At 48.1% G+C, this 27,143-nt stretch overlaps 1 protein-coding gene across 1 annotated transcript in view; it reads right to left on the bottom strand.

Annotated features, from left to right (window-relative positions):
• NHERF2 (NHERF family PDZ scaffold protein 2) overlaps window positions 1-27,143 on the bottom strand; it is a 97,198-nt gene that overhangs the window by 15,668 nt on the left and 54,387 nt on the right. Inside the window, exon 3 of the mRNA XM_054041411.1 lies at window positions 1,597-1,776. Within this exon, the coding sequence (XP_053897386.1) occupies window positions 1,597-1,776 (180 nt within the window). The remainder of the gene's footprint in view (window positions 1-1,596; window positions 1,777-27,143) is intronic.

The following is a 27,143-nucleotide window of genomic DNA, read 5'->3' as shown; positions in this document are numbered from 1 at the left end:
GTGGTGTGGTAGCAATGTTGTGTGCTGTTAAACAGCTGCCATACACCACTCCAGAGGTGGCTTCATTTTAGTGACAGGTAAAGCGATTGCTACTCATATTCTCCTATATGTCCGGCATGGCTTCTCTAGCCACATTTGGCCAATGCCACTTCACTCAGGTCAGTGGAAGCTACTGCATGGAACCTGCAAGAGACCTTTAGTGCAAAGCAGAGAGAATTCTGTCCATCATCTGCAAAATGCATTGGGTCTTCTGGGGATGAAAGAGGCTGTGTAAGATGTTATCTAAAAGGATCAAAGGTGCATCACGGGGCAGCCCAGCAGATGACACTGCAGAAGAAGCAGAAAATGTCCTGAGCTTTGCTCCACATTACTCCGGGGTCTGGCAGGCAAATGCTACCAAAGATCGGGCTTATTTCCTGCTGATGACTGGGCCCCGGATGTATTGAAAGCAGGGATGGGCTCAAGCCAAATCCCTGGATCCAGACACACACTTCCCCCAAACGAGGGAAGTTCAGATCTGGACTTTACAGCTCATCCCCAATCTCTGTGTAAAAGGGGCACTCAAGTTTGGAGATCCCAAAGCGGGTCAGAGCCCAAAAGGCACAGCTGAGAAAAGCAGAGAGGCTGGACGAAGAAAGCCCTATGGCAGCGGCTAGCTCTCTGAAGGCCACTTAAAGCATTCCACCCCCACCAGTGGGCAGAAGAAGGCTCTAGCTAACCAGGGCAATTAGCACTGTTCTTTAGAATTCAGACCAGTGATTAAGACTGGCTGCATTTAATCAACTGCAGAGCTTAATCCAGGGGAACGAGACGGATTCCCTCCAAGGATACGGCGCAGCCAGACAGCTGCACTGGCTGAAAGAGTGGAGCATCATTGTAGGATTGCAAAACCATTCTCTGCAGCGGCACCTCCAACAGCCAGCCAGCTGCTGCTGGACCCTTGAAAGGAGTAATTCATTGTCCCGGAGAGACTCCTTCACTTTCTCTGCCATGGGAAGGTTTGCTGGGTTTTCATACCACAGAAGAGGAAGTGGAATGACAGCCTTATGGGTAAGTCACTGGATGAGGTCTCGGGAAATCCAAGGTCAGTTCCCATCTCCACTACAGGCTCCCTGTGACACGCTGGGCAAGCCACTTACCTTCTCTGTGGTTCCCATCTGTACAGTGGGGGAACCACTGATCTGCCTCGGAGGATTAATTCACTGATGTAGGCCCTGTGCTCCGAGATCCCTGTGTGGGAGCCCTAGGAAGGGTAGTGGGTTAATGGCGGTTACAGTTCATAAAAATTGGAAGCGGATTAGTTCCTTTCCTGCCAACCTGCCTCTTTGCAAAGTGCAGCAGGTGGCATTTACAAAGCAGGAGCCCAGGAATCTCTCCAATGAGTCCACTCAAGCCCTGCTCACCGCTCTCAACCCAACACTACCTCAAAGGTGCTCAAGCGCCTGACTTCGGCCCTCAAATGCCCTTGAGGATCTGGGTGATGACCAACATCTTTGGGAGAGAACAAGGATTCCCTCCCTGCAACACTCCTTTCGTCCCACAACAGAGCCCCCGACCCACCGCCCGGCTGCCTGCCAGGAGCCGTCAAGCCCGTACCTCGACAAGCTTGTCCTGGGGTCGGAGGCCCGCTTTAGAGGCTGGTGAATCGGGATCTACCGAACGGATGAACTGCCCAGGTCTGGACTTTTCACTGTGGAGGTTGAACCCGTAGCCACTGGGGCCTTTCTTAAGGTGACAGAGACGCGGACGCAGCTCCTGTGTTGGTCCATTGACATCCTGGTGAAAGAGAATAAAAGCCACAGGGTTATATTTGCTGCTTTAAAAAAAAAAAAATGCAGATGCAACAATTAGAAACAAAACCAAACACGGAAATGGCCGATCTGAGATACCGACCCCCTCCTCTCCCAGCTACACAGGGACACGTTAACATATGTATTTCCTCTAATTGAGTCTATTTTAAAAGCCAATTGTCCAACTCCATTCTGATACAAGCAAGAAAAATGCATTTCCTGAATCACAAACTGCTCGAATAAAATACACCCATTAATTTGGACTCCCACCTCTAAACACGAGTCTGACACTCCCGCCCCAGCAGAACAGGAAACAGAGAAACAAGGGCCTGTTTGAAGAACACAGGATTTAGGAGACAACGTATTAACCTTACTTATTTATTTACGGGAGGATAGTGCCCTTGCGCACATCAGCAGCCCTTGCACGTGGCTATAGTAATATCTTCCCGTTACCGAGCTCCTTTCATGCGGAAGGATCCTGAAGAACCTAACAGCCAGACACACACCGTCTCATAGGATCACTTCCCTCCTCACTAGGATGTGCCAAGGTGACTGCACAGGAATTCTGTGCAATGGGTTCAGGACTGGCCATGGAGTAATTGCCCCTTCTCCAATGGAGAGTGCAGGCAGAACTTAGGGAGGTAGAATGGCATTGGCCATGGTGGAATTCAACCAGTACACTCACTCTTGCAAAAAGTGCCCGAAGTTGTCAGGACATGTGGATAAAGGGCATGCTATGGACCTTAATGGGGCCCCTGTTACAGGGCCTAATAGGGTCCATCCATTTCTGAGACAGTCCTGAGAAAAGACACGGAGAACTTACTAGTGTTGCTTTGTAGGGATCTGTGCAAGTCTCTTCTTATTGGGTCATGATTAGGAAACAGAACAAGACCTTCCAAAAGAGCGAGGTCGGCGTGCAATGAAACCTGACGTTGGCGGTTACGTTGAACGTGCTGCCCTTGCGTCTGGCACTGAGGAAACCCGTCCGCTGATAGAACCCTGGCCAGGGAGGAGTGCCAACTAGCGTCTGTGAAAGCGGGCTAAGAGGGAGGGAGTCTTGGGGCTAATGCACAGTGGGCCTGGACTTTATTCCTGGCTTTGCAGCTTTAGACCCAACACTTACCCACGCCATGCCTCAGTTTCTCCATCTATAAGAGGCAGATTATACTTCCTTAGCTCAGAGGAGTTGTGGAGCATCATTTATTAACATGTACGAACACTTCGAGATCCTTGGGTTTGGCAGAGGTGTAATGACACCAGCTGTAAGGCCACGGACTATTATTGCCCAGTAGTTTAGTGTCCAGTACAACTAATGTGTCCAGACATCCTTAGTGTGATCTTTTATGAGTAAAGCAACCTACGCTCTGATAAAGAGAGAGGTGGGGGGGGTCTGGGTACCGTGGCTTGAATTACTGCCCAAAGGGGCTTTCCGAACCCCTCTGTCCAGCCCTTTCCCGGACTCTAGCCGCGTCTCCCACAAGAACACGGAAGAAAACGGTCTTCCACAAGCGAAGAAGGACTAGGGAGGTGCTGACTCAGTGCTGGCGATGTGTCTGCCAGGCCAAGGAGAGTCATTGCAGCTTTCATGAAACCAGGTCCCCTTTGCTTCCAGCAGGGCTGAATTCTAGCCCAGCCCCAGCCCATCTCAACCCGCCAGGGGCCCATGGATGTTGGCTCGCCTGCTGAGTCTAGGCCTGTGAAGTCCATGCTAAAAGCGAGAGACGCCTGGGTCTGCGGAGGGCCAGGAGTGAATGTGGGGCTAGGTCGAGGGCCAGCCGTGACATGCCACTGCCCTTGTTAGCAATCGGTGCAGCTGACCTCTCTCGACTTTGGCGGGGCCGAGCGTGCTGTGGAGCCCTTGTCTTCCCTGATGAGATAGAAATCAGGGCGTGCGGCTCCCGTGAAACGGCCCACGAACCTGGTGCGGAGCCACACGCAGCTGCGGTGAGCAGCCGGGGACCAGCCCCTCGCTCCCCCACACAGTGGCCATGTTCAAAGAGGGAACAGCTCCGCCACTCCGCCGGCAGCGTGACTGCCACCACTGAGCAGCCAGCCCTTAGGGAGGCTTAGGGACTGACTGGGCACCGATGGGGATGTCACTCATCATGGCAGCTGACTATCTGCCGCCCCGCCAGCCGGCAAGAAGCAAAGCATTTGGGGTTGAACAGCAAACCCCGTTCCTCCCGCCAACAAACCCCACATTAGGAAGGTCCCGTCTCTTGCTCATTTTTGCAGTTTCCACGCCCCTCGCTCGCTGCAAAGCCTGTTTCTGCAGCATCGCTGGACTGGCTGGGGTCAGGAAGCTCCTGAAAAAGCCCAGCCCGACGCGCCCTTTCCGGCCCGTTGGGCAGATCCAAGAGGAACGCAGAGCTTGGAGAAATGTCTAACCGCTGGGTGCCATATCCCAGCCCACCTGCCGCGTGGGGAGGGTGGAGCCTAGTTATTCGGGGGAGGAACTCAAGCACAGGACGGCACATCAGGATTCCTGGGTTCTCTTCCCAGTTCTGCCACTGACTCACAGTCAAGCAATTTGCCAGGCAGGCTTGGATGGAAAGGACTGTTTGAACCAACAGCAGACAGCGTTAGCGGTCACTGCAATGGTTTCGACTCGCCACCCACATCAGCGAGCCCATGACATTTTCACCAGCTATTTTTCACTGCGCTTAGTCTGGATTGACCACGGAGCGCTGCTCACTCGCTGTTGCTGCTCTATCCTCTATCCCAGGGACTGGGTTTCTTCTGTTTATTTTGGTGTAATTACAGGTGAGCCTGTCTCGCCAGTGCAGCTCGAACAAACATGTCGGTTTATCCTCTGGGGTCCCATGGAGCTATTATAAGTCCGTGGAAAGTAAACATGGACTATATAAAAGCTTGCTGTGGGCAACAGATTAAAATTTCAGGAGCATGTGGTATGTTTAGCACTTTCCCTCATTCACGTTGAGCACTGAAAGAAATTGCTTTATTGCAATAACTGGGCTCATGGGGGTTAGCTCAGAAATTATTCAAAACCAGCAAGGGGGGCAGCAAATATTGGGGTTTCGCAATGACCGTTCTCTTTTTAATCCATTAGCAATAGAGTGGTGATGGATTGATATGTATATACATTAGAGCTGCTCCAAAAATTGCAGAAGTTTCCTGTGAACTTTCTTTGATTTTTCACTGAAAACAAAACAAAAGATTTTTTTCACTAAAAATTTTCTAGTTTTCCTTAATTTTTTTTTTTAAATCCGGCTTTAGTAAAGTATTTTGGGTTTTGTTTCTTTATGAAAAATCAGAACGTTTCAACCCAAATGGAAATTTTCAGTGGGAATTTTTTTGTTTTAGTCAAAAAGCAGTTTTTCGGAGGAAAAAAATGCAATGAAAAATTCTAATGAGATCTGATTTGTAGATTTAGAAACCAACTGAGCTTCCCTATGGGGATGAGCAGGTGCGGTCAAATTCATCCCCATCTCTCTGGCTCATTCAATGCTTGGCACTCCTGCGGGGCTGCCCAGACGGGGAGATCCACCAGTACCCAGGGGGGCTGGAACAATGTGTATAGTGGTGTCCTGAGAGCCATTGAATCAAATTGTAAACCCTGCATATGATGGAAATCACGACAAGCCAGGGGGTGCAGCAGACCCCCCCAGCACCCTTAGTTCCAGCACCTATGCTAGTACCAACTACAATGCGGACAATCGGTCTGTAAGGCGCTGGACTAAAGCCACCAACTTTTTTCACGCAGGTCACCAACCTTGGTCTGAAGTTACCCAGCAGCCTGGCATACCATTCCAAATCCCCTGAGCGACCCGTTCCCCAACAACCGACGGCTTTGTCTTTAGTGCCGGTATTGGATTGTGGTCTGCACACACAAGGGGACAGCCTCCTTTCAAACCATGATATTTAGCTGCAGTCAGAAGGGGAGCTGGAAACTCAAGCAAACGCCTCCCACCTTTGCCTCATCTCTGCATGAATTACTTTGCAGTCCTTGGTACTGACGCCCTATAGCAGAGCACAAGCAGCGGATTAACGGTCAGCAAAACGACGCCGGTGCTGGGTAGAAAGCTGCAGACTGCTCAGGGTAGGGTGCAAAGCACTGGGTATAGACACAGTCCTCTACGTTGAGGGCTTTACTTGGGTCTCCAGGGGTGCATAGGTCTTGTGCTGGGCCTCTGTACAGGAGTGAACGGAGCCTATGCCCTACAGTAGTTTACAGTAGTGTAATTATGATGTTTGGATCATTATTATAAAATACCCATTTTTTAAATATTGTCTGCTTCCTATGCAACAATACTGATACCTTCCAGAACCCATCCTTAGTAGATCTAAGCACTTTACAAACACTAGCGGTGTGTCCTGAAGCAGAACTCAGGAGACCTGCGTTCTATTCCCGTCTCTGCCACTGGCCTGCTGGGTGACCTTGGGCAAGCCACTTTAACGCTCTGTGCCTCAGTTTCCCCAATCTGTATCATGACAATGACCTCCCTTTGTAAAGCACTTTGAAATCTATGGATGAAAAGTGCTCTATAAACGCTACCCATTATTATTAGCTGATTCAGTCTGACAATTCCCCTGAGAGGTGGCTAAGCATTATCTCCATTTGCAGGTAAGGAAAATGATCATAGGGAAACCCAGCTGCTACACAATTTAAGCACGAGGACAGATACACTGACATTAGAGCTGGTGACACCATTTTTTTTTTTAAAACCACAATTAAAATTTTTCCACAAAAAGGCATCTTCGGTCCAAAAAAAGTATTGTGTTGGGGAGAGTTTTCAATCAGCTCTGAGCCGATAATCAGTCAGGGATGGAATATGACCCACTGGAGCTCATTAAGATGTTGTACAAAAGAATAAAAAGTCACCACATCAATGATCAGGGATAGCTGTAGTGGAGGTGGATCGTTGTTACTCATGGGACTGCTTAAAAGGAAAGGGGAAATAACATAACACCTTTACCTAAAGCAGTTTGTTGCCTCACTGCCAAAACAGACTGGGGGCAGTGGGGTGTAAAAAGAAGCCATTGCTTGTGTCTAGGGATGGACTCAAATGGAAGGTCAACCCCTGGTCACTCTTGTTTGCTAGCAGCCCCTTAGCACCCGATATAAACACACAGGGTGAAGCAGTATTTTCCTCTCTGGCTTGCATGGTCACTGCTGTCCCTTATCTGAGAGATAAGGACCGCTCCCCCAGCACTCAGAAGCCAGAATCCCTCACTGCTCTCATCCTGCCAGGCTTATGTGAAATTAAATGTACCATAAATGTCTGCAGTCGCCTTTTCCCCTAACCTCTTAATCACATCAGAAATATCTCCAGATACAGGCGGTGGAGCAAGAGGCAGCAAAACTCTGCCAAAACTCCCCGCAGAGGCACGGGGGACCAGTACCGCAGCTGCCCTCCCTGAACCGAGAACGAAGCAGCCGCGTGCTGGCGATGACAGGGGAGTGATAATTCCATTTGCCAGATGATCTATAACCTATGCCTCGATAGCAGCCCGCCTTGCTCACCATGCTGGATGTCTGCAGAGCGCGACAAGGCTAGCGTCACCTTGCACCAAGGGCAACTTCATGGCAGAGCCATCGCAGATTAGTCAGCTCAGTAGATTGTTTTTCAGACTAAAAAATGACATCAGAGCGGAGGAGAATTCCATTCTTATGGCGGGTCACTTTGTTCTATGGCACTTTCAAACCGCACAAAGTAAAGATAATTGCTGCACATTGAGGGAGTATGTTAAAGGGTCACTATCAAGATAAAAGTCCTTTTAAGGGCAGCGCTATCGCCTGGAGCAGCCAGCACAGTGTGGGGAGCTAGAAAGTCATGAGGTCTCTGCCACCACCTCCCAATGTGCCCTGGGGCAATTCACCCCACTCCTTTGCCTCAGTTTCTCCATCTGTAAAGCTAAAATAATTCGATAATTTATATTAGTAATCATGTGATACAATTCGTTTTCTAGTTCTTCTGCACTCCTGGACTCAATGCTCCAGGGCTTGCAATGCTTTAGGGAAACATATTTGACAAAAAGAGTTTTCAGCCACATTTATGAGCACACATTTCTGTTCGCATTAGGGTTCGTGAAACCAATTCATTTTCACAGGGGATCTAACATTTGGTCCAACCCTGTTTGACTGGCTCAAGTTAATATGGCACTCGTACAGATCTTCAATGAAGAATATGGAAGGCAGTGAAGAGACCAATCAATTTTCAAGTCTTCTCTCATTTCCCGGCACCCTTGTCAAGACAATAATTACCTCTTGATGACACCCCCAGGGTTCGATGTCTGGAAAAACATCATGTAAACAATCCAATTACTCAAGAAGATTCTATAACGACAGAAAGCTACACATCCCTTAGTGGAATGATGAAGCTGGGAATTTATTAACGGGATTCTAACCTCTTCTCTGTTATCCTTTTAAAGAAGGGATTTTTCTCCCTGGAAAATAATACGGGTCTGATCCAAAGCCCTCTGAAGTCAGTGGGACAGTGAGCTATTCTGAACAGGAACTGCTTTGTGTGTGTTTATATAGGGCCTATCACAATGCATCTGGGATCTCTAGGCCCCAATCAGGGCTTAACTTTGCAGAATCGTTTTTGTGAAAGAGCAGCTGCATATCACCACTTCTTCAGGTGTTTGTGTTTGCCCGTCTTTTAGTTTTTGGACCTGAACATCAGCAAAGAGTGCTCCTTAGAGCTGGGTGACATTTTTTGACCGAAAATTTTTTTTGGCAAAAAAATGCAGATTCAGCAACACCAAAACATTTAGCAAATTCATGTGGATTTTGAGGAATTATTTTGGCTGGAAAAATCCTTTAACAGTTCTGGAAAAAATTGAAGTGTTTCAATTTGTTTTTTTATTTGAAACAGCTTTTCATTTCAAAATTTCCTTTAATTTTATTTAAAACATTAAGAGTGCTTGAAATTGAAACAATATGTTTTGTTTCACGACAAACAAACAAAAAACAACAACACTTATTTAACTTTGTCATGTCCCAAAAAAAAATCTAAAAGTTGTGTTTTCCGTTTGACTCAAAATGAATTTTTTTCTGATTTTTCAGAATTGCCAGTGACCCAAAAAATCCATTATTCCCATCGCTCTGCTCCTCAGTGATACATCACAGCAAGACAATGGGAAATGACAGATGACTATAACCCATTCTGCTTTATAAAATATATCTTAGAGGGGCCAAATTAGTAGAGCTGGGTTTGAGAATTTTTTTTTTTTAAAGCCCTGAAATCCTAGAGTCCATTTTCATTAGAAATAACAAAAGGACAGTGTCTGTGAGATCTCGTTTGAACTGTATTCCTGACCCTGAATCTGGTGGTCACCATGACTCTGAGCAAGTACACCCGTGTATACAAAATATTTTACTCCTATAGAGCACCAGGGAAGTCTTCCTGAATAACTTGTGAATGGGACCTAATCTGGCAGTATAACCTTACAGGGCCCTATTTTTGTTCTCTGGAAAGACAGCAGATCACTTGTACTGTCCACTAGTGGGACAGCTTTAATCAGGTATTGCATTCAAGCTTTGGTCTGTTTGCAGACCTTGCTTGAACACAAGTTATGCATGACAAATTTAATAGACATTATATTTACATACCCGCCCGTAAACGGGGAAGGACTGTGGATTGAAGACTAAACATGCTGGATTACAGGCTTTTATAAAGCAACAAAGTGATGTTCATTCAAAACAATTTGTTACACACACACACACACACACACACACACACACACGGCATTCCTAACAATTGCCTGGGCAGTTAGCAATATGAACTGGATAAAATCATTTCACACCCTATCCTTTACGGCTGTATCTTTACAGAGCCTGAGGCTGTTGTGGGGAGGGAAGTGACATGACATGGCTTCATTTTTCTAACCAGTACGTGCCTTTTTCAGCTTTGAACTAAGCAAAACTCATAGAAATCAAGTTCCTGGCCTGTCTGACATCTTAAAACAAAACCCACCAGAGAGGACTCCCAGATCCTCCTTTAAAGCACCCCAGGAGTTTCGGCCTGGGGAACATGAGACAGGTTCTACAGCAGAAGCGTTCAAGTCTCCCACGAGCGGACGACGAAATGCTACAGTCAATGCCCGTTTGTTGTCTTTTAGCAACAGCCAGCGCCGGCTCTGGGCTTCGCACTGGGTTCTGACGGGGCTGGAACCAGTCCAGGGAATGCAGCCCTGGGACAGTCAGCTCTCTCCCCCTCTTCTCCACAGCACCAAGCTTTGGTTCCAGGAGATATCGCCTTGTGCTGCAGCTGGTTTAATTACCCTGCCCGGGCACGCTGGGAAACAATGCGGCTGAAAACACAAAATAGCAAAAAACAAAGGACAATCCGTGGGCGGTTTGGTTTTTTTAAACTGAGACGAAGCTGCCTCCAGCGGCAACTGGCTCCAGCTCTCACCCGGCTGCAGTGCTGCGTCTCAGCTGGGCTTTTCACTTAGCCCTTAGCCCTGGAAGGCTCATTTCTTTCAAAGCTGAGAATCTTCGCCCTAGACTCACGCAGCCAGATCCTGAGCCGGATGCAGAGCCGAGGAGCCGGCCCTGTCCCGACTGCGGCAAGTTGCGGATCTAGCCCCGAGTTGTGCCCGCTCCCTGATTTGCAGCAGTGCTCACTACGTGCTCGGGGCTTTCCAAACACTGAAGGAGGACAGCCCAGGAGCCGGTGCGAGGGCTGAGTCCTGGCACCTCTGGACTTGCTGCATCACTTGTGAATGTAAAATATTGCTTCAGCCCCGGCCCCTCTTTCATTACAAATGAAGCACTGCCAGTCGCTTAAAGTCCAAGGACAAGTGAGTCCAAGGAACCACGCACACAAACTCCCCGCAACTCTGAAGTCTAGACTGCGGATAACCCTACGCGGGTGGGCAAAGGGTGCAGGGCCGGGAGAGGAAGCCCTCTCCTTGCTCGCTGGGATACCTGGCCAATAGCACCGCCAGCTCGGATTCTGGGCTCCTGTCAAACCTAGGGTGACCAGATGTCCCGATTTTATAGGGAAAGTCCTGATTTGGGGGGATTTTTCTTATATAGGCGCCTATTACCCCCCACTGATTTTTCACACTTGCTATCTGGTCTCCCTAGTCAAACCACTCAATGCCAACAATGGCATTTCAGCTCCTCTGGGTTCTGTAAGGGATGGCGCAAAATGCCTCCAAAGGGGACTGGGTGGTCCGCCCGGCCCCACCTGTTCTTGGCCAGGAGAGCAGGACGAGCACGAAGCATGGAGAGGGGGTAGGGACCATGCTGCTCAGTGTGGGGTGGAGGTGTTACAGCTCCCGCTCAGACAGGCGACGTTCGTCCCCCGGCAGAGGGCCGGCACACCAGCTGCGTGAGCCATCTAAGCCCTGTTTTGAAGGCGAGTGGGACAGAAGTGGGGCACCGACATTTTACGTGAACTCCCAGGGGAATTCAGAACCAGGCTGCCAGGACACCTCTGGGCACAAATCCCACCACGGCCCTTTACACAATGCAGGTTCTAACCTCCTGCACCCAAACGCAGCCCTACTCCCACGTCTCAGTCCCTTCCCCTGTCTCTGGCATGGCTGGGAGACAATCTCTCACCCAAAACAGCCCCGTCTTCCTGCCCCTACAGCTCTCTCACTGACAGGGCCACAGCCCATGCAGACTGCAGCATCTCTCCCGCAGCCGCACGCTGTCCACAGGGGAGGTGCGCTCTCACTGCACACTAGCTCTCTTTCCAGCACGCAAGTCACAGGCCTATTAGATTGTTAGGGTGAAATCCTGGCCCCACTGAAGTCAATGGGGTTTTGCCATTGACTTCAATGGCAGCAGAGGATTTCACCCATAGATTTAAGGCCCGAAGGCACGAGGCTCATCTGAGGCCTGGCCTCCAGAAAGAACGGGGAAGAACAAGTGAATAAAGACATGACGTTGATGGAGGCAAAGCCAAGAGATCCCAAACTCGGCACACAGAGAACGTGCAGCGAAACTCCACACGCTCCACAAGGGGCTTAAAAACCCGAGCGGCCGGCTGGTCAGCCTATCTCCAGATGGGGCCTGTTTGGTTTTGTGGGCTGCAGAGACCAGCTGCAAGCTGGAACTAAATATTTACAGGCTTATTTTAACCACATTGCGAGGTTAAAGCGAGGAGGCTGCAGCGGGGATCACAGAAGCTTCAGTAATTACTGCTCGGCTACACACACACAGTGAAGGAGGGAGAGTCACCTCCCAGACAGAGACACACACGCTGTTGTCTAGACTTGGGGTGACATTTTCACAAGCACCTAAATGGCTTAGGAGACTAAGTTCCATTTGCAAACGTAACTCGGGTCCAAAACTGCCAAAGGGATTTAGGTGCCTAAATCCCTTTGAGGTGCTGGGCCTGCATGACTTCCAGTGAGGCTTAGGCTCCTAAGTCACTAAGGCTCTTGACAATTTCACCCTCGGGCTGTTTAAGGAAACTGACAGGTCTCTCCCTCCGATCACTGGGCCCAATTCCACCTCTGCGGTACTCCAGTTTTGCACACTGGTGACTCAATCATTGGCACTTCTGAATCTGCCTAGGGGTATGTTAAGCTCTCCCACAGGGCTGCACTTGCTCACATGAGGAAGGCTTGCAGAATCTGGTCTTTTCGGGCTTTGCCTGCACTGGGAGTTCCTCCCCCCTTGCAGCACCCCTGGGGTGAGCACCAGTAGGAGCCGTAGTGTAGGCAAGGCTTCCGCAGCCACTGACATTTCTAATACCAAGACTTGGCCCTATTCTGAATGGGGCTAAGTGATACAGCATTAAAAACCCCAACAGCCACGGAGTCTTGGCTACAGTAGGGCTCCCATTGCTAGCGCCAGAGGAGAGGTACTCACGGTGGAGAATTTTTTGCTGTTGAGACCCAGCGTAGACACGGCTATTGCAAAGACTCTTCATTCGAGCCTGGTATGACGCCACTGCCCTCTCCCATTCAGCTTTGCCTACTCTCCCATGCTATGGTGCTTGAACCAATCCAAGTCCTAGCTGTAGGAGTAACCTAAGTATCTAGCTTGGATCCTGTGGATACATCAGCAGACGAGGAGTCAAGAGACATCGGCTCTGGACCCAGCTCTGCTATGGACTTTCTGGGCACGTCACATTGCCTCTCCGCACTTCGAGCTCCCTACCAGTAAAACAGAGATGACGATACTCACCCCGCTTTGTTAAGCGCTTTGAGAGCAAGGGCATAAAGTGCTAAATCTTATATGATCTTCCCCTACGGCCTTGTGAAACAAAGACAATCGTTTCCCTGAGCTCCCTACAGTAGCCGAGATCTCCCGCTACGAGATAGGGGCTCCTTTACTGTCCCCGTTCTATTCCGAACAGCAGCTATTATTTCTGGCGGTAAAAATTTGGCTCTGATCATGAACCTGGCAATAAACTAATTTAGGCAAAGTTATGAAATGTAGTTTACCAGGAGGGATTCAAAAGGTTCTGCCTTTTTCCGCTGTTTCAATGTATGAACCTGAGTTAATTTAAACGGGAAAACATTACAATTCTAAAATCCACTGATAAAATGCAGGTACCGAAGACGCTAGCTCTATACTATTGACAAACAGTGCTGTAACTATTGGACTTCTGGAACAATTCAATTACCTGATCAGTGAAAACAACCATAAGAAATGACTCTCACATTAACAATTATACATAGTCTGATAGAAACACCCACACATGGCTCCTCTTTCTTCACAAACTTAGCAACCCAGGATTTTTCCCATGGCCTCAGAGCACTAAGTTCACCCGTATCTGCAAATGTTTCCAGCCTGCCCTACAGAATTCTTCAAAAACTGCAGAAAACAGGAAATGATTCAACGGATTGAATCATGTCAGAGCTCTGAGGCTTCTAAACGACCCTAAAGGATGATTAGGGCCTGGGGTCAGGAAAAAGCTGGTCTCTTTCATGTAGAAGGTACATGCCTGGGGTTTTCTTTTCATGACTTTAAAAAAAGGCTTTTAAAAAAGAAAGGATTTGAAATGTTTTTGCTCTTTCTCCTTAAAGCATAGTGTAAAAAAACCCTGCAGTTTCCATAGCCGTGGAAGGTGTTGAAAAAGTGAAAATCGGCAGATTTCTCTTAGCACCTGTTGCCCCACCTTAAGGGGAGCTCCTAAAATCAAAACACAGACTCAGTAATGAGATACATAATTATCAGCTATATTGATTGTGTTCCCACTGCCTGCCTGCCCACAAAGTCCAGAATAAACTCCCAAAGACCCGATTCACTGTATTACATTCGCTTTGTTACCGATCCCAGTCTCTTCCTCCCCAGACCACTGGTTTCAGCAAAGGACGCGGTCGCAGGTCTTTTAAGTGAATGCAGAATTATCCTAGGAATAAGATCTAGGAGAGGAGACTATTATTGTGCAGGGAGGAAAAGCCTTGTTAACAGGGAGGGCAGTTAACCAATGAAAGAACTTGTCAAAGGTTGTGGTGGATTCTCCATCACTTTAAATCGAGACCAGATAGCTCTTTGTAAAAAAATATGCTCTAATTCAACCACGTGATATGGGCTTGATGCAGAAATTACCAAGTGAGATCGCCCTGTGTTATACAGGAGGTCAGACCATATGATCATAATGGTCCTTCTGGCTTAAAAAATATACATATTTATGAATCCATGTATTCGCTAGTGGTTAGAACAATGGGTGTCGGGACTTTGATCCCAATTCAGTAAAGCACTGAAGCACACGCTTAACTTCCAACACATGCTTACGTCCCCTTGTCAATGGGAGTCAGGCACATGCTGACATATTTTGCTGAACAGTGTTAGATTTAAGTGCATCAGTGCTTTGGTGAATCAAACTTCAGTTTCTACTGTCGGCTCTGGTATTTATTTCCCCTATGACCTATGCCTCTGTTTCCCCATTTGTGTACTGAGAACAATACTAGTTCCTAGCTCACAAGAGAAGCTTGGGCTTTAGGAAAGCGCTAAGGCCCAGATTTGGACAGATGTTGCTGTGCTCTGCGTTGCAACGCCTAGCCTATTTAGGACCCTATGTCTCAGTTTCAAAAGGAATTTAGGCACTTGGGATCCAAAATCCCATTGACAGTAAATGGGATTTAGGCTGCTAAGTGCATAAATCACTTCTGAAACTGAGATGGGGGTGTTGCAACATTAAGCGCAGCAACACCTAAATACCTTTAAAAATCTGGGCCGGAGACTCTTCGATGACTCTCTCTAGGAGGACGGTATTTTATCTGGTCCCGGTAGGAACACATGGAGCAGACTTACAATGGTGCAAAAGTGATCTCCATTAAGAATAACCTTTCAGTCCTGGTTTCCTATTATGCTCTCCCCAATACCTACTCACGGTCTCTTTCACATTCTTTGAAACATAAAAGCCAGTTCCATACACATTCTTATCTTTATGTACGTGTCTAATAGATCAAACAGAGTCTGCTGGCATTCTGTCAATAGGTATATATTGTTTAAGTGACATTCTAACTCTAAGTGTCCAAAGGCAAGTGTTGATCACTAGGTTCTATAAAGTGGAATATAAATAAATGGTGTTTCATATTCCACTAATATAAGCATTAAGTTTGTGTCCACACACACACACACACACACACACACACGCACACTCGCACACACTCTCCCGTTCTGAGATTTTCAAAGTCACACGAGAGATCTGGATTCTCACTGCATTTAAATTTTTATCATGAAGCCTACAAAAAAATCGGACAGCGGTTAGGCAGCTGGTGTGCAAAGGTCACTGCCTATCATGCTGATTAGTATCGTCTCATTGTTTCCTTGTACTCCCCTGTCGGTCTCTCTGTATCAAACTGTTGTCTCTTGCCTTATGCTTAGATTGTAAGCTCTTTGGGGCAGGGAGCAGCATTTTGTTCTGGGTTTGTACAGCGCCTCTCACAATTTTATCACAACTCTCATGAAGTCTCATGATTGTGGGAGACTGACTTGTAGTTGGCAATACTATTGCTACTGATTTCATTAAGTCCTGTCAGGCCTGCTCCAGGCACATTTTGGCTCATTTCTGGCACCTTAGCGCTGTTCCCTTTGCCAGATTTATAGGGCTCGCTATGGCGACTTGGGCTCACGAGCTAAACGCTCATTCATTCCCACTTTGCCACTAAAACCCCCAACAGCACATTCCACCATGGAATCAGCATCATAAACATCACCCGCCTTGATTAACGAGAGGTTTCAGTACAACTAACTAGTCAAGTGTCCGGCTCTGTGAAACAGAATCAATTCTCAAAAGCACCAAATAAACCTCAGCTGAGATTTTAGTCTTTGCTGCTTCCCCAAGTGGAAGTTCACTTTCTACCTCTATATTCTGGGAACCAGTGTTGAACTGCAGCCTAGCTAAGCCCAGCCCAGCACTGTTACACCACCACCCCAATACCCTGCTGTGGAAACTCAACAGAAAGATTGACACTACACAAGACTAGCTGCTTCAGTGCCTATGGTTGCCAGCCTCCATTCAGGGCACAACACACAGACTCAGAGCTCAGTTCTCTTGAAGACTCTCTATCATGCACCCACCACTGCGTATAGAGAGTGAGGCACCCTTCGGTTCACTTGAATATCCCAGCCACAGTGTCCAGGCACTGATAGACCACCTGTTCTATGCAACCTGTGGAACTCCTTGCTGGAGGATGTTGTGAAGGCCAAGACTAAAACAGGGTTAAAAAAAAGAACTAGATAAGTTCATGGAGGATAGGTCCATCAATGACTATTAACCAGGTTGGGCAGGGATGGTGTCCCTAGCCTCTGTTTGCCAGAAGCTGGGAATGGGCGACAAGGGATGGATCACTTGATTCATCATTCCCTCTGGGGCACCTGACACTGAACACTGTCGGAAGACAGGACACTGGGGCTAGATGGTCTGACCCAATATAGCTGTTCTTAAGTTCACTTTGGAAGGTGAAGTTAATGGGATACTCATGTGCTTAAGGGTAGGCACTTGCTTATATGCTTTGCTGAATGCAGACCTTTTTGAATAGGGAGTTAAAAGGGAATACTTCCCAAGTTAAAATCATATATTAAAAATATTCCTTCCACGTGTTACACACCACAACTTAGATTATTTAAACTGCAAGGATATACAGATCTGAATACACTTGTTACTTTTCATGGAGTTTGTGTTTTATTTTGTGCATTTTGCACAGCTTGGAGTACAAGACTAGTTTAATCAGTTTCACGTTCTGCACGTTGCCAGTTTCACTTTCTGGTTCCCCTCCAGGGCTTGTGTGTCTAAGTTCCCAACCATCTACAAGCAGATTAAAGAAACACACAGAACCACACCCTGCATTTTGGTCCTAACCCACCAGGTAGCATCCCTTTATCAAATGCTTTATATTTTCCTATTTCGACTCCACCTTGCTTTGTACTGAAACTTCACACGCTGAAAAGTTTTCAGCAATAGGAAACAGGACATTCTGTATGCAAGCAGGGAAATGGGTAAGTGGTCAGTCATCTACACTCAGCCTTTCTGTAATGACCTCTTCAGGTCAGAGTTGAGGCCAACAATGGTGTAGGGGAGGTTTAATTTGTCATGCACTAAGAATAGCTGTGTAAGATTGATTTTAGTGTCTATCACCCTGTGCACCTGGCTGAGGGCAGAATGAGATCAGAGCTGGAAGATGACAAAGGGGAAGGTCTGTGACGGGAGCCGGGACAGTTGCTGAAACGCTGGGGTCTGAATGAGGAAACCGAGTTCCTCCAGGACTCTCCAAAGGAGAAGGAGAACTAAACAGGGATACGCAGGTCGTCTGGTCTAGAGAGGAACTAACTCACTTAAGTCCCATTTACACTATGACATCTACCAGGTTGGGGGCACACCACTTGGAACACAGCTTGCTCTGGCAGTACAGTTGGGACTGAACTATGTCTGAATCACATTTCTGCACCATCCAGGGCTGTTGCATGAATCGGGAAAGTGATTCAAACATAGTCGAATGGCATTTAAAACATGTCAGGGGACTGCTAGGTCATACCTGGGCCTGACTCTTTCCGGGGTTACCTGAGGTGCCTGGGATGAATCACCATGACGTGCTCGCAGCAGGAGGGTACCTTGCATGCCCACCAGCAGAAACTCCCCTATTACCGGATACTAGCAACACAAGCACTCCAGGTTCTGCAAGCCCTGCTCTTTCCCGCTGCAAGTTAGCAATTTACACACCCCGCTTCGTTACATTCAAGTGCCCAGCCCCTCGTCCTCTGAACACCCACGAGGTACCCTGATCTATTGCCTCCATGGAATCAGTGCAGCCCCGTTTACTAGTTTCACCTCAGTTCAACACACTCCTTAGCACAAGGCACTTAGATGTGCCTATAACACAACCAAATGGAAGTTTATTTAACAGAGCTTGAGATTCAAGTACAAGCAAGTGTCAAGTTTGGAAACATCAGGTTACAGGTAAAAGAGAAACACAAAAGCCAAACACCCTTTACTTATTAACAAGTTACTTTCCTGCCTAATAAGACATCGCTCACCCACCGGTCAGCCTTTACAGTACTTGTCCAGTCCAGAAAGCTGGGATCCACCTTTCATGAGATGCTCCTACTGGCAGTCTCTCGCTGTAATGGAGAACAACTTGTGCTCTTTCTTCTCTTATACACTTATAGACTATTGTCTCTTAACCTGGGTGTCCCCCAGTCATAGGCTTTTCTTGGGGTTCTTTTGTCTTTGTAAATGCTCACATCTGCCTCTTTCCCAGACTGCACCCAGGGGCAGGGCGGGCTGAGTCGAAGGATGTTGATTGTTCTCAAAAAGAAGAACAGGAGGACTTGTGGCACCTTAGAGACTAACAAATTTATTAGAGCATAACTCACTGTTGACTGCATCCGTTTGACATGCTTCACTTCCACCATTTTGAAACATGCCATCCTACACGTTATGTAACTCTACAGTCGTTTCCTATATAAACATCTCACAAGAACAGTGACAACCTTAGTTCTTAGCTTTTGGCCGAGCCCACGCATGACCCGTTTTGGTGAAAACTGAGAAGAGGGTCAGACCCGGGTAATATACATGTCTGGACATGTCTCTGTCACGCTGGGTCTCTCCCTAACCACCCAGTAGGTTTTAACAGTGTAAACAGGAGCTCAGATCCCAGAGTTCCTAGTCTTCTGAATACAGAGATTTGCTCAAAACCATCTGATGAACTCTCCCCTTGGCAGGGATAATTGGAGGTGTGAGACCAGAACAGATCACTTTCTAATAGTCGGGGGGGGGGGGGGGGCGGGGGAGGGGAAGAGATCCTTTGCTGAAGGAGATCAAAGCTATTCATAATCACCACATAATTAAAGTGCTCATGTTCTCCCACATGCTAGGGTTTTCATTGCTGCCTACAGACTGTTTTACAGAGACAACCTGGTCCTGAAACAATCGGCCAGTAACGTACAAAGACGCCCCCGGGTGACATACGTCGTTCACAAGGAGCCCGGGGAGGTTTGGTTATTGCACTGTCAAGGCAACTTTTGCATTTCAGTGCAGAGGTTCTGATCCATTGACCTCGGCAGGCCTTTGGGGTCAGGCTCAGAATGCACCAGCCCTAGGCTAGAGGGTACGGTGGGTGAGCCAAAAGTATTGAACAAGGCCATTTAGACAATGCACCGGCTGAGAGAAGCCCTCTTAAACAAGGACAGTTTTTTATCTGCGTCTCGAAAGACACAGCTCATTCCCGGCATCGGGTGGCAGGCACCGTTAGTTACTCTGGCAGAGAGATCATGGCTGTCTGAGAGGCCAGTTTAGCTTGTCATCGAGACCAACTTATACTGCTAGGGACCCTCGAATCAAGTGCTGGGGCTCCCGCAATCCAATTATATCCCCTCCCTGAGGTTCCCCTCTCTTTTTCAACAGCGTTGCTAGGAAATTGGCTGTTTTAGCCTCAGTCCTAAATCTCAGAAAGGCCCAGCGCCGTGGAGCTTGGGAAGTTACTGGTTGCACAAGAACACTGAGGAGAGGCGGGAGAGAGTGATTGGATTTTTTTTTTTTATCTTTAAGATCTCATTTTAAAAGCACATTCAGCACTGGGGAAAGGTGCCAGCTTCACAGCCCTCCCGGCTCTCGAGCCTCATCCTACGCACAGAACATTTACAGCACAGGGAACTGCACCTCTCCATGGGCCGCACTCACATTTCAGCGTAGAATACTGCAACAAACCTGGGGCAGCCTCGGACTTCCTGGTTGTCACTGTGCTACACAGCGTGGCCAGCTGGATATTCGCGGCAGTAACCGGGACAGAACCCAGATCTGCCTGCTCCCCAAAACAACAGGCCCCTGCCACTTGCACTAAGGGAGAATCTCCACCAACTATTAACAGCAGAGGGTCTATGGCATCACAGTTCTGATTCCATCCAGGACAGGAGAGCGGCACACACACCTGCCCACCAGTCAGTTCTTTACAAAGTTTTCATTTTCTCAGCAGAACAACATGCAAAATAAATCAATAAAATAAACAGCACCAATGACCCTTAGGGGAATCAGATTTTTAATATTCTCTCACTTTGAATCTCAAAGATGTTTTAGATTAATTAGATAAGGAAGGTTGGTAAGTTGCCAAACTAAGGAACGTTTGGGTTTTTTTTAAAGAAGACCTGTGTGATATTTAACTTGGCTCTTTCAATTTCAATCACCTCAGCCTTCACCCATCATCCAGAAGACAAACAAGGGAGCTCCAGCATCAGCCGGAGTGGCTTGTGCTCTTTCCCAGAGCAAAATCCAGCCCAGTGTTCCCTTCATGCCGCAGTTAAGTGGGTTTTGCTGTTTACTTTGCACAGCTAAATAGGGTCTAATCACTCCCATTAGGAATCATGCCGTTTTTGGAAGGATTCCAAGCTTCAAAGCGCCCTGCGACATTTCAAGCTTTTCCGCCTTGGCTTAGGCAGAGCTGGAGAAAATGCAGTCAAGAGCATTCTTGGCTAATTTACATTGTTAACATATTTTCTTTTAAGTCAGCTCCAGTGGCGTTTCCTTTCCTTGTACATGTGCCTCTGGTCAGAAAATGGCTCCGTGAAGCCTCCACTCAGTGAACAAAAGTCAGACACACACAGACTTCAAACCGTGCAGCAAAGAAGGAGAAAGCACCGGAACCTCCCAGGGTGTCAGACTGATCCCAATCACCAGCCAACACCCATGCTCACAATCCTATTTTAGTAACATCTGCCATGTGAACAATAGCTCAGATTGGACCACAAGGAAAAATGTAGTATAAACCTTACGCAATTGATCATCATTCCATATTTATATTACCGTAACATCCAGAGACCCCAATCAGGACCACGGTCCTAGCGCTAGGTGCTGTACAAACACACGCACTGACCCAGGTTGCAGTTATCAAAGCTGCAATGGGAGCCATTAATTTCAATGGGAGCTGTGGCAAAATCCCCTAAATTGACGTTGGAAATGATAGCAGTGGTCCCTGCTCCACAGAGCTTACAGCCTGTTCTCTTCCTTGCTTCGCCTTTCATGGGGAAGCTGGACAGGATTGTTTAGAGTAAGCTACATGGTACTTTTTAAAAAAAATTTAAACTAATTTGTTGCATTTATAATATGCTCACCCCCAGGGTCTGAGTGTGTCAATTTTCAGTGATCCTGTGTTAGCTCAGCGCGGTTGGTATTTACCGGCTGATTTCATGGAAATTCATGACAATGTTTGTGTCCACATAAAAATGACATGTGGGGTCTAAACTCCTGAAAGTCCTTTTTCCTTCTCCAGGAAAAGAAATAAATAGCATCTCATCTCTCACAACAAACCCATTTTCTCACTAATGTTTATAACCACTCTTCGCACTCCTCCAGGGATAAATTTTGCCTCTGATCTCCCGCTGCCCCTGTCCTCTCCAAGCCTGGCTCCAAACGCAGCAGAATCAGTCTGGTTCTGCCCAGCTGGGAAACAGAATGTGGGGAGGTCAGTCAGGGAAATAGCGCCCCCAGCGTGCGCGGAGGGGGACAGGTCTTTGGGGGATGGGTCTAAGGGGGACGGGTCTTTGCTCTGGTGCACAGGGGAGCGATGAGGGATGGTTCCATGTGGTAGGAGCCACATGGCAGGGGGGCAAGACCTACAAGGGCTCATCAGTGATTAACCTGGGTCCAAGAGCTCTGCGCCTGGGGATCATTGTCACCAATCCTGTCACCCCATTATACAGATCAGAGAACCAAGACACAGGGAGGGGAAGAGGTCCCTAGTAGTGCAGGAACAAAATCCATCAGCGACACCCTTCCATATACACACACACACACACGCTTCAACCCCCGGCTCCAGCCTCTCGCACAGGAAACAGAAGACATCTGCCTGCCAACTCCCAGCACAAGTCACACACCCCCAACAGCCAAAACACTCAGGGCGAAATTCTGATAGTGGATCCTTAAGAATTAAGTGCTTACAAAGAATGGAATCAGTTTAGATCAAACGCCGGCGTGAAGAGCTGCCCTGGGCAAAGGTCGGGGCTAAAATAAAGTGTCACGAGAACACGACCCCGGGCCGCAATCCCGCTAGAACTAACCAGCCCCCTTTCAGTTCAGCAAGAACATCCTCCTGCCATCTTCTAGTGTGCAAAATAAAACAACGCAGGACTTAATAGAAGAGAGCAGTAATCCGGACGGCAGCTCGCTGCTAAAACTGTTATTGCTGCCTGCAGCCGCGTTCATTGTAAGAACCAGAGAGAAGTTGGGTTCCTGCCATAGAAAGGAGTGGAGATTATTGTCTTCATTCATATTAGTGCCAGCAATCTGCCGCGTATGGCAGCAGGACTGGGTCGCGTTCTCTCTTGCTCGCTCTCTGTAAGAGAACAGCTCAAATTTTCCCATTAAAATAGCACATGAAGGGGTTCATTGTAGTAGGTCATCCCGCCAGGACACAGAGAGCTCAGTAACCCACGATTGTGTATGATGGAGGAAGCCCCTATTTACCAAGTCTGTAGGGTCTGAGTCACGGGTGCTGGAATGGGGGGGCCGGGGGCCATGTCCCCCCCACTTTTTACTGGCCATAAGGGCGAGCGATGGGGGGGTTGGGGGCGGAGAGAAGTGAGTGGGGAGCGGGGCTTGGGGGAAGGAGTGGTGCGAGGGCGGGGGCTCGAGGAGAAGGGGCAACATGAGGGTGGGGGTCTCAGGGGGAAGGGGCAGGGCAAGCTCACACACACACACACACACACACACACACACACACACACACTTACTTAAGGGAGCTTCTGCTGCTCCTGGTCTGAGTTAAACACAATCACGTAGCTTACTTGGCTGGTGAGTCTCAACGACTCTCGAAACCCAGGCAGAAGCTTCTATAGCCCACAGGTGGATGCTGGGACTTGGGGGCTGCATTAGATCTTTTGGGGACATCTTTTTGGGGGACCGCTGCTACCGCTGGTGGAGCTGCACTGGCAGAGATTTCCCAAACAAGCCAAGTGTAGACACAGCAGAAAGGGGTGGGTTCAACTGATCCTTCCCTAGAGACCCTTATTATCCTGTTCACCTGATTCGATCCTTTCCCTCCTAGAAACCTAACCAGATCTCAGACTTGCCTGTTGATTTGAAGAAGGCAGCATGGTCTAGTGATGAGAGTAGGGGACTGACAGCCATGATTCCTGGTCTCTCCTGAGGACTCACTGGATCACCCAGCGCTAGTCCTTCAGAGGCAATGAGAGATTAATGCCTCTGTAACATCGGGATCTTGATATTTCCTCAACACACAGCTGGGCGGGGAAGATTCATTCGTTGTTTGCGGAGTGCTTGGAGATCCTCAGGAGAAGAACGCTGGAGATATCAAAAATGGTTCCTAAACCTTAGTACAATGGTGTATTGTTTTCTACAGAGCTTAGGACGCTCTGGCACCTTCCGGGATACAGCTGGGAAAGGCTCCAGGGGTTCTCCCCCCATTTAAAGAACACCATCTTCGCTGGCAAGCTCTCTAGCGACAGCACCATTGCAATCCAACTTAATCGCACGGCTAGAATTTAACATCACTTAAAATCCAGATGTTGGTGCTGGTGAAAAGCTATAAATAAAACACAGAAATCTTGGCTAATGGGGCCTCAGTCCCATGGAAACATAACCAGATGTTCCCCTTTCCCTCACAGAACTGCACCGAGGTTCCACAAACACTGGATTCAGAGCCGCTCCCGGGTCGGCCAGTACAGAGCTGGCTCGTTCTGCCTGGTGTCAGTTTCCAAGCAATTATGGAGGAGCTGGGAGGAAGAGGAGGCGATTGGGGCAGGGGTTTTTGTTTATTTTTAATGCACAGATGGGTTGAAATCCTCACGGGGCGCCCAGGCGGGAGAGAGCTGCTGCAAGCTTCCCTGCCACTATTTCATTCAACAGTATGTTTTTAATAGAGCCTGGCTGAATTTACTGCTTGGAAGAGAGAAATCGATTTTACCGCTTTCTAATGTAAAGCAAAGCCACTGTCCTTCCCCCTGTCACCATGACTCTCCTTTCTCGCCATCATTCTTTTCCCGATGCTCTAGTCCAGTGGTTTTCAACCTCTGGTGACTCTGTCTAATGCAGGGGTTCTCAAACTGGGGGTCGGGCCCCCTCAGGGGGTCGGGAGGTTATTACATGGGGGGGTCACGAGCTGTCAGCCTGCACCCCAAACCCTGCTTTGCCTCCAGCATTTATAATGGTGTTAAATATATTTAAAAGTGGTTTTAATTATAAGGGGGGGGGTCGCACTCAGAGGCTTGCTACGTGAAAGGGTCACCGATACAAAACTTTGAGAACTACTGGTCTAAGGGGTCCGTGAAAGCTCGCCGTCACCATAGGACAGGGGTCTGCTGACTGTGTGTACGATTTCCTAAGGAGTCTGCACCGCCATTCGAAATTTTAGGGGTCTGCAAATGAAAAAAAAAAACCCTGCTCTAGTCCACACCCTCTCCCTTTTGGCCTCTCCCTTCTTGGACCATCACAATCATATTGTAAAGGCCAGGGACCACTGGAGCTAAGATAGGCCCCACAGTCATTTAGAGCATGTCTACACTGTAATGAAACACACGCGGCTGGCCCATGTCAGCAGACCGGGGCTCAGACTGCAGGGCTACAAAATTGCAGCGTAGACATTCAGGTGTGGGCTTTATTGCAGTGTAGACCTGCCCTTAGAAGAGAGGCGCACTCGAACTCCCCACACTTGGGAACCTGGGGCTAGAGTCACCTTTGCATCAGCATCCTACAGCCGCAAGAGTGAGTTGTCTCTGCTGAGCTGGGAGGGGCTTTGCTCTGTGTTTTATGGGCTTCTGAGACGCCCAAATTCAACCACCTCAATCAGGCTTTTCAAGAAATTCTGCTTCCTACTGCAAAGCCCCAGGGGATGAGTCTCGCATTTCCCGTGTCCTGTGCACCGAGCTGCTGGATTTTCAGAGCCAATCGGCATATTTAAAAAGAAAAAGTCCCACCACTGTATTGACTTTTGGGATGCAGTCCTCAGAGCAGTGCTACCTGACCCTTTGACCGCAGCTTGTGACGGACTCGAACCTTTACAGATATGAGAGCGGGGTAAAAGTTTGGTCGGCATTTTCTTCACAAAAAGCGTGTTTGTGTGACTTTGCTCTGCCCACATGGATGGACCAGGGGAGTTGAGTACCACAAAGAAAGGCTGGCAGTTCTTTAAGGAAGAGATCAATTGCAAGTCCTGGATGCCTACAGAGAGAGGGGCTGCTCTTGGGAGTAGGGTGACCAGACAGCAAATGTGAAAAATCGGGACAGCGGGTGGGGGGTAATAGGAGCCTATGTAAGAAAAAGACCCAAAAATCAGGACTGTCCCTATAAAATCGGGACATCTGGTCACCCTACTTGGGAGAGTCCTTGTCACTGAACGTATGGCAGTCACCCAGCACTGGGTGAATCACATTCAGAGGCGTGTGGATGATCTTCCATTAGTTTAAGACTTTGCTCTACTCTGACAGGCGACTCGAAAATTGACATCGTTGGAGTCCATGTCTGTCTTCTCCCACTGACTCCAGATCTAATCTGCTCTGATTACAAAATATTCTCTCCGCCATGCCAGCCCCGGGCTCTGAGAGTCAAGCAGGTTCTTTCTGGCTCACGTGCCAGCCGCAGGAATAGGAGATTCTGAAATGGGAAGTTAGCTAATGAGGCTGGCGAAAAGAATCCTGCTTAGGGTACGTCTATACCCAGCCGCTAGTTCGGCGGCTGGCAATCGAACTTCTGGGTTCGACTTATCGCGTCTTGTCTGGACGCGATAAGTCGAACCCGGAAGTGCTCGCCGTCGACTGCGGTACTCCAGCTAGACGAGAGGAGTACCGCGGAGTCGACGGGGGAGCCTGCCTGCCGCGTGTGGACCGAGGTAAGTTCGAACTAAGGTACTTCGAACTTCAGCTACGTTATTCACATAGCTGAAGTTGCGTACCTTAGTTCAATTTGGGGGTTTAGTGTAGACCAAGCCTTAGTCTCCCAGATCAGTCTCAACTCAGTAGTAAATCCTCGCTCAGAATACTGGTTCGCTAAGACTCCACATGCCAAATAATATGCTTCCACATTTACATAGTCACTTGTCATCTAGCGGGTAGGCCGTGCTCACACAAGGTATTTTAACACAGACAAAAGCATTAAAAAAAAACAACGGAGTTTAATCCTTTCAATGGAAGTCTGACAGTTTGACTGCCACCTGCTTTTAAACCTGGCTTCCTCGTAGCATCTCATCAGTACCAACAATTTTTATTACTGCTTCATAACCTCCAAAAGCCAATCTCAAACATTCCCTCAGGATAAGTACCGATTCTGTATGGATCACTCACAGTAATTACTGCTCAAATAAAAAGAAAAAAGGATGAGCTTAAAAACAAAACAAAACACACATTGCTGCTAAACTACAAATATCCTACCGCAACAGAACCTGAGGTCACACTGAAACTCATCAAGTTATCCTAAATGTCTCCAGGTGAGTGTTTAAAAAAAGAAGGTGAGGGGGGAAAAAAAAAATAGTAGAGACCACTACAGATTTTTAATTACAATCTGACCTTCCCTGCAATATCCCGAATAAACTTTATTGAATTCAATTAAACTTTGTCAATAGGGCCCTACCAAATTCACATCCATGAAAAACGCGTGAATTTGAGAAACGCTGGTCTTCCCCTGTGAAATCTGGTCTTTTGTGTGCTTTCACCCTCTACTATACAGATTTCACAGGGGAAACCAGCATTTCTCAAATTGGGGGTCTTGACCAAAAAGGGAGTTGCAGGTGGATCACAAGGTTATTTCGGGGGGTTGCGGTATTGCCACCCTTACTTCTGCGCTGCCTTCAGAGCTGGGTGGCCAGAGAGCAGCGGCTGTTGGCCAGACACCCAGTTCTGAAGGCGGCACCCCACCAGCAGCAGCACAGAAGCAAGGGTGACAATATCATATCGTGCCATCCTTACTTCTGCACGGCTGCTGGCAGTGGCTCTGCCTTCAGAGCTGGGCTCCCGGCCAGCAGCCGCTGCTC

This window comes from Malaclemys terrapin, chromosome 10 (assembly GCF_027887155.1).
Source record: "Malaclemys terrapin pileata isolate rMalTer1 chromosome 10, rMalTer1.hap1, whole genome shotgun sequence".
Taxonomy (NCBI): domain Eukaryota; kingdom Metazoa; phylum Chordata; order Testudines; family Emydidae; genus Malaclemys; species Malaclemys terrapin.
This window is presented reverse-complemented; position numbering and strand designations above follow the sequence as displayed.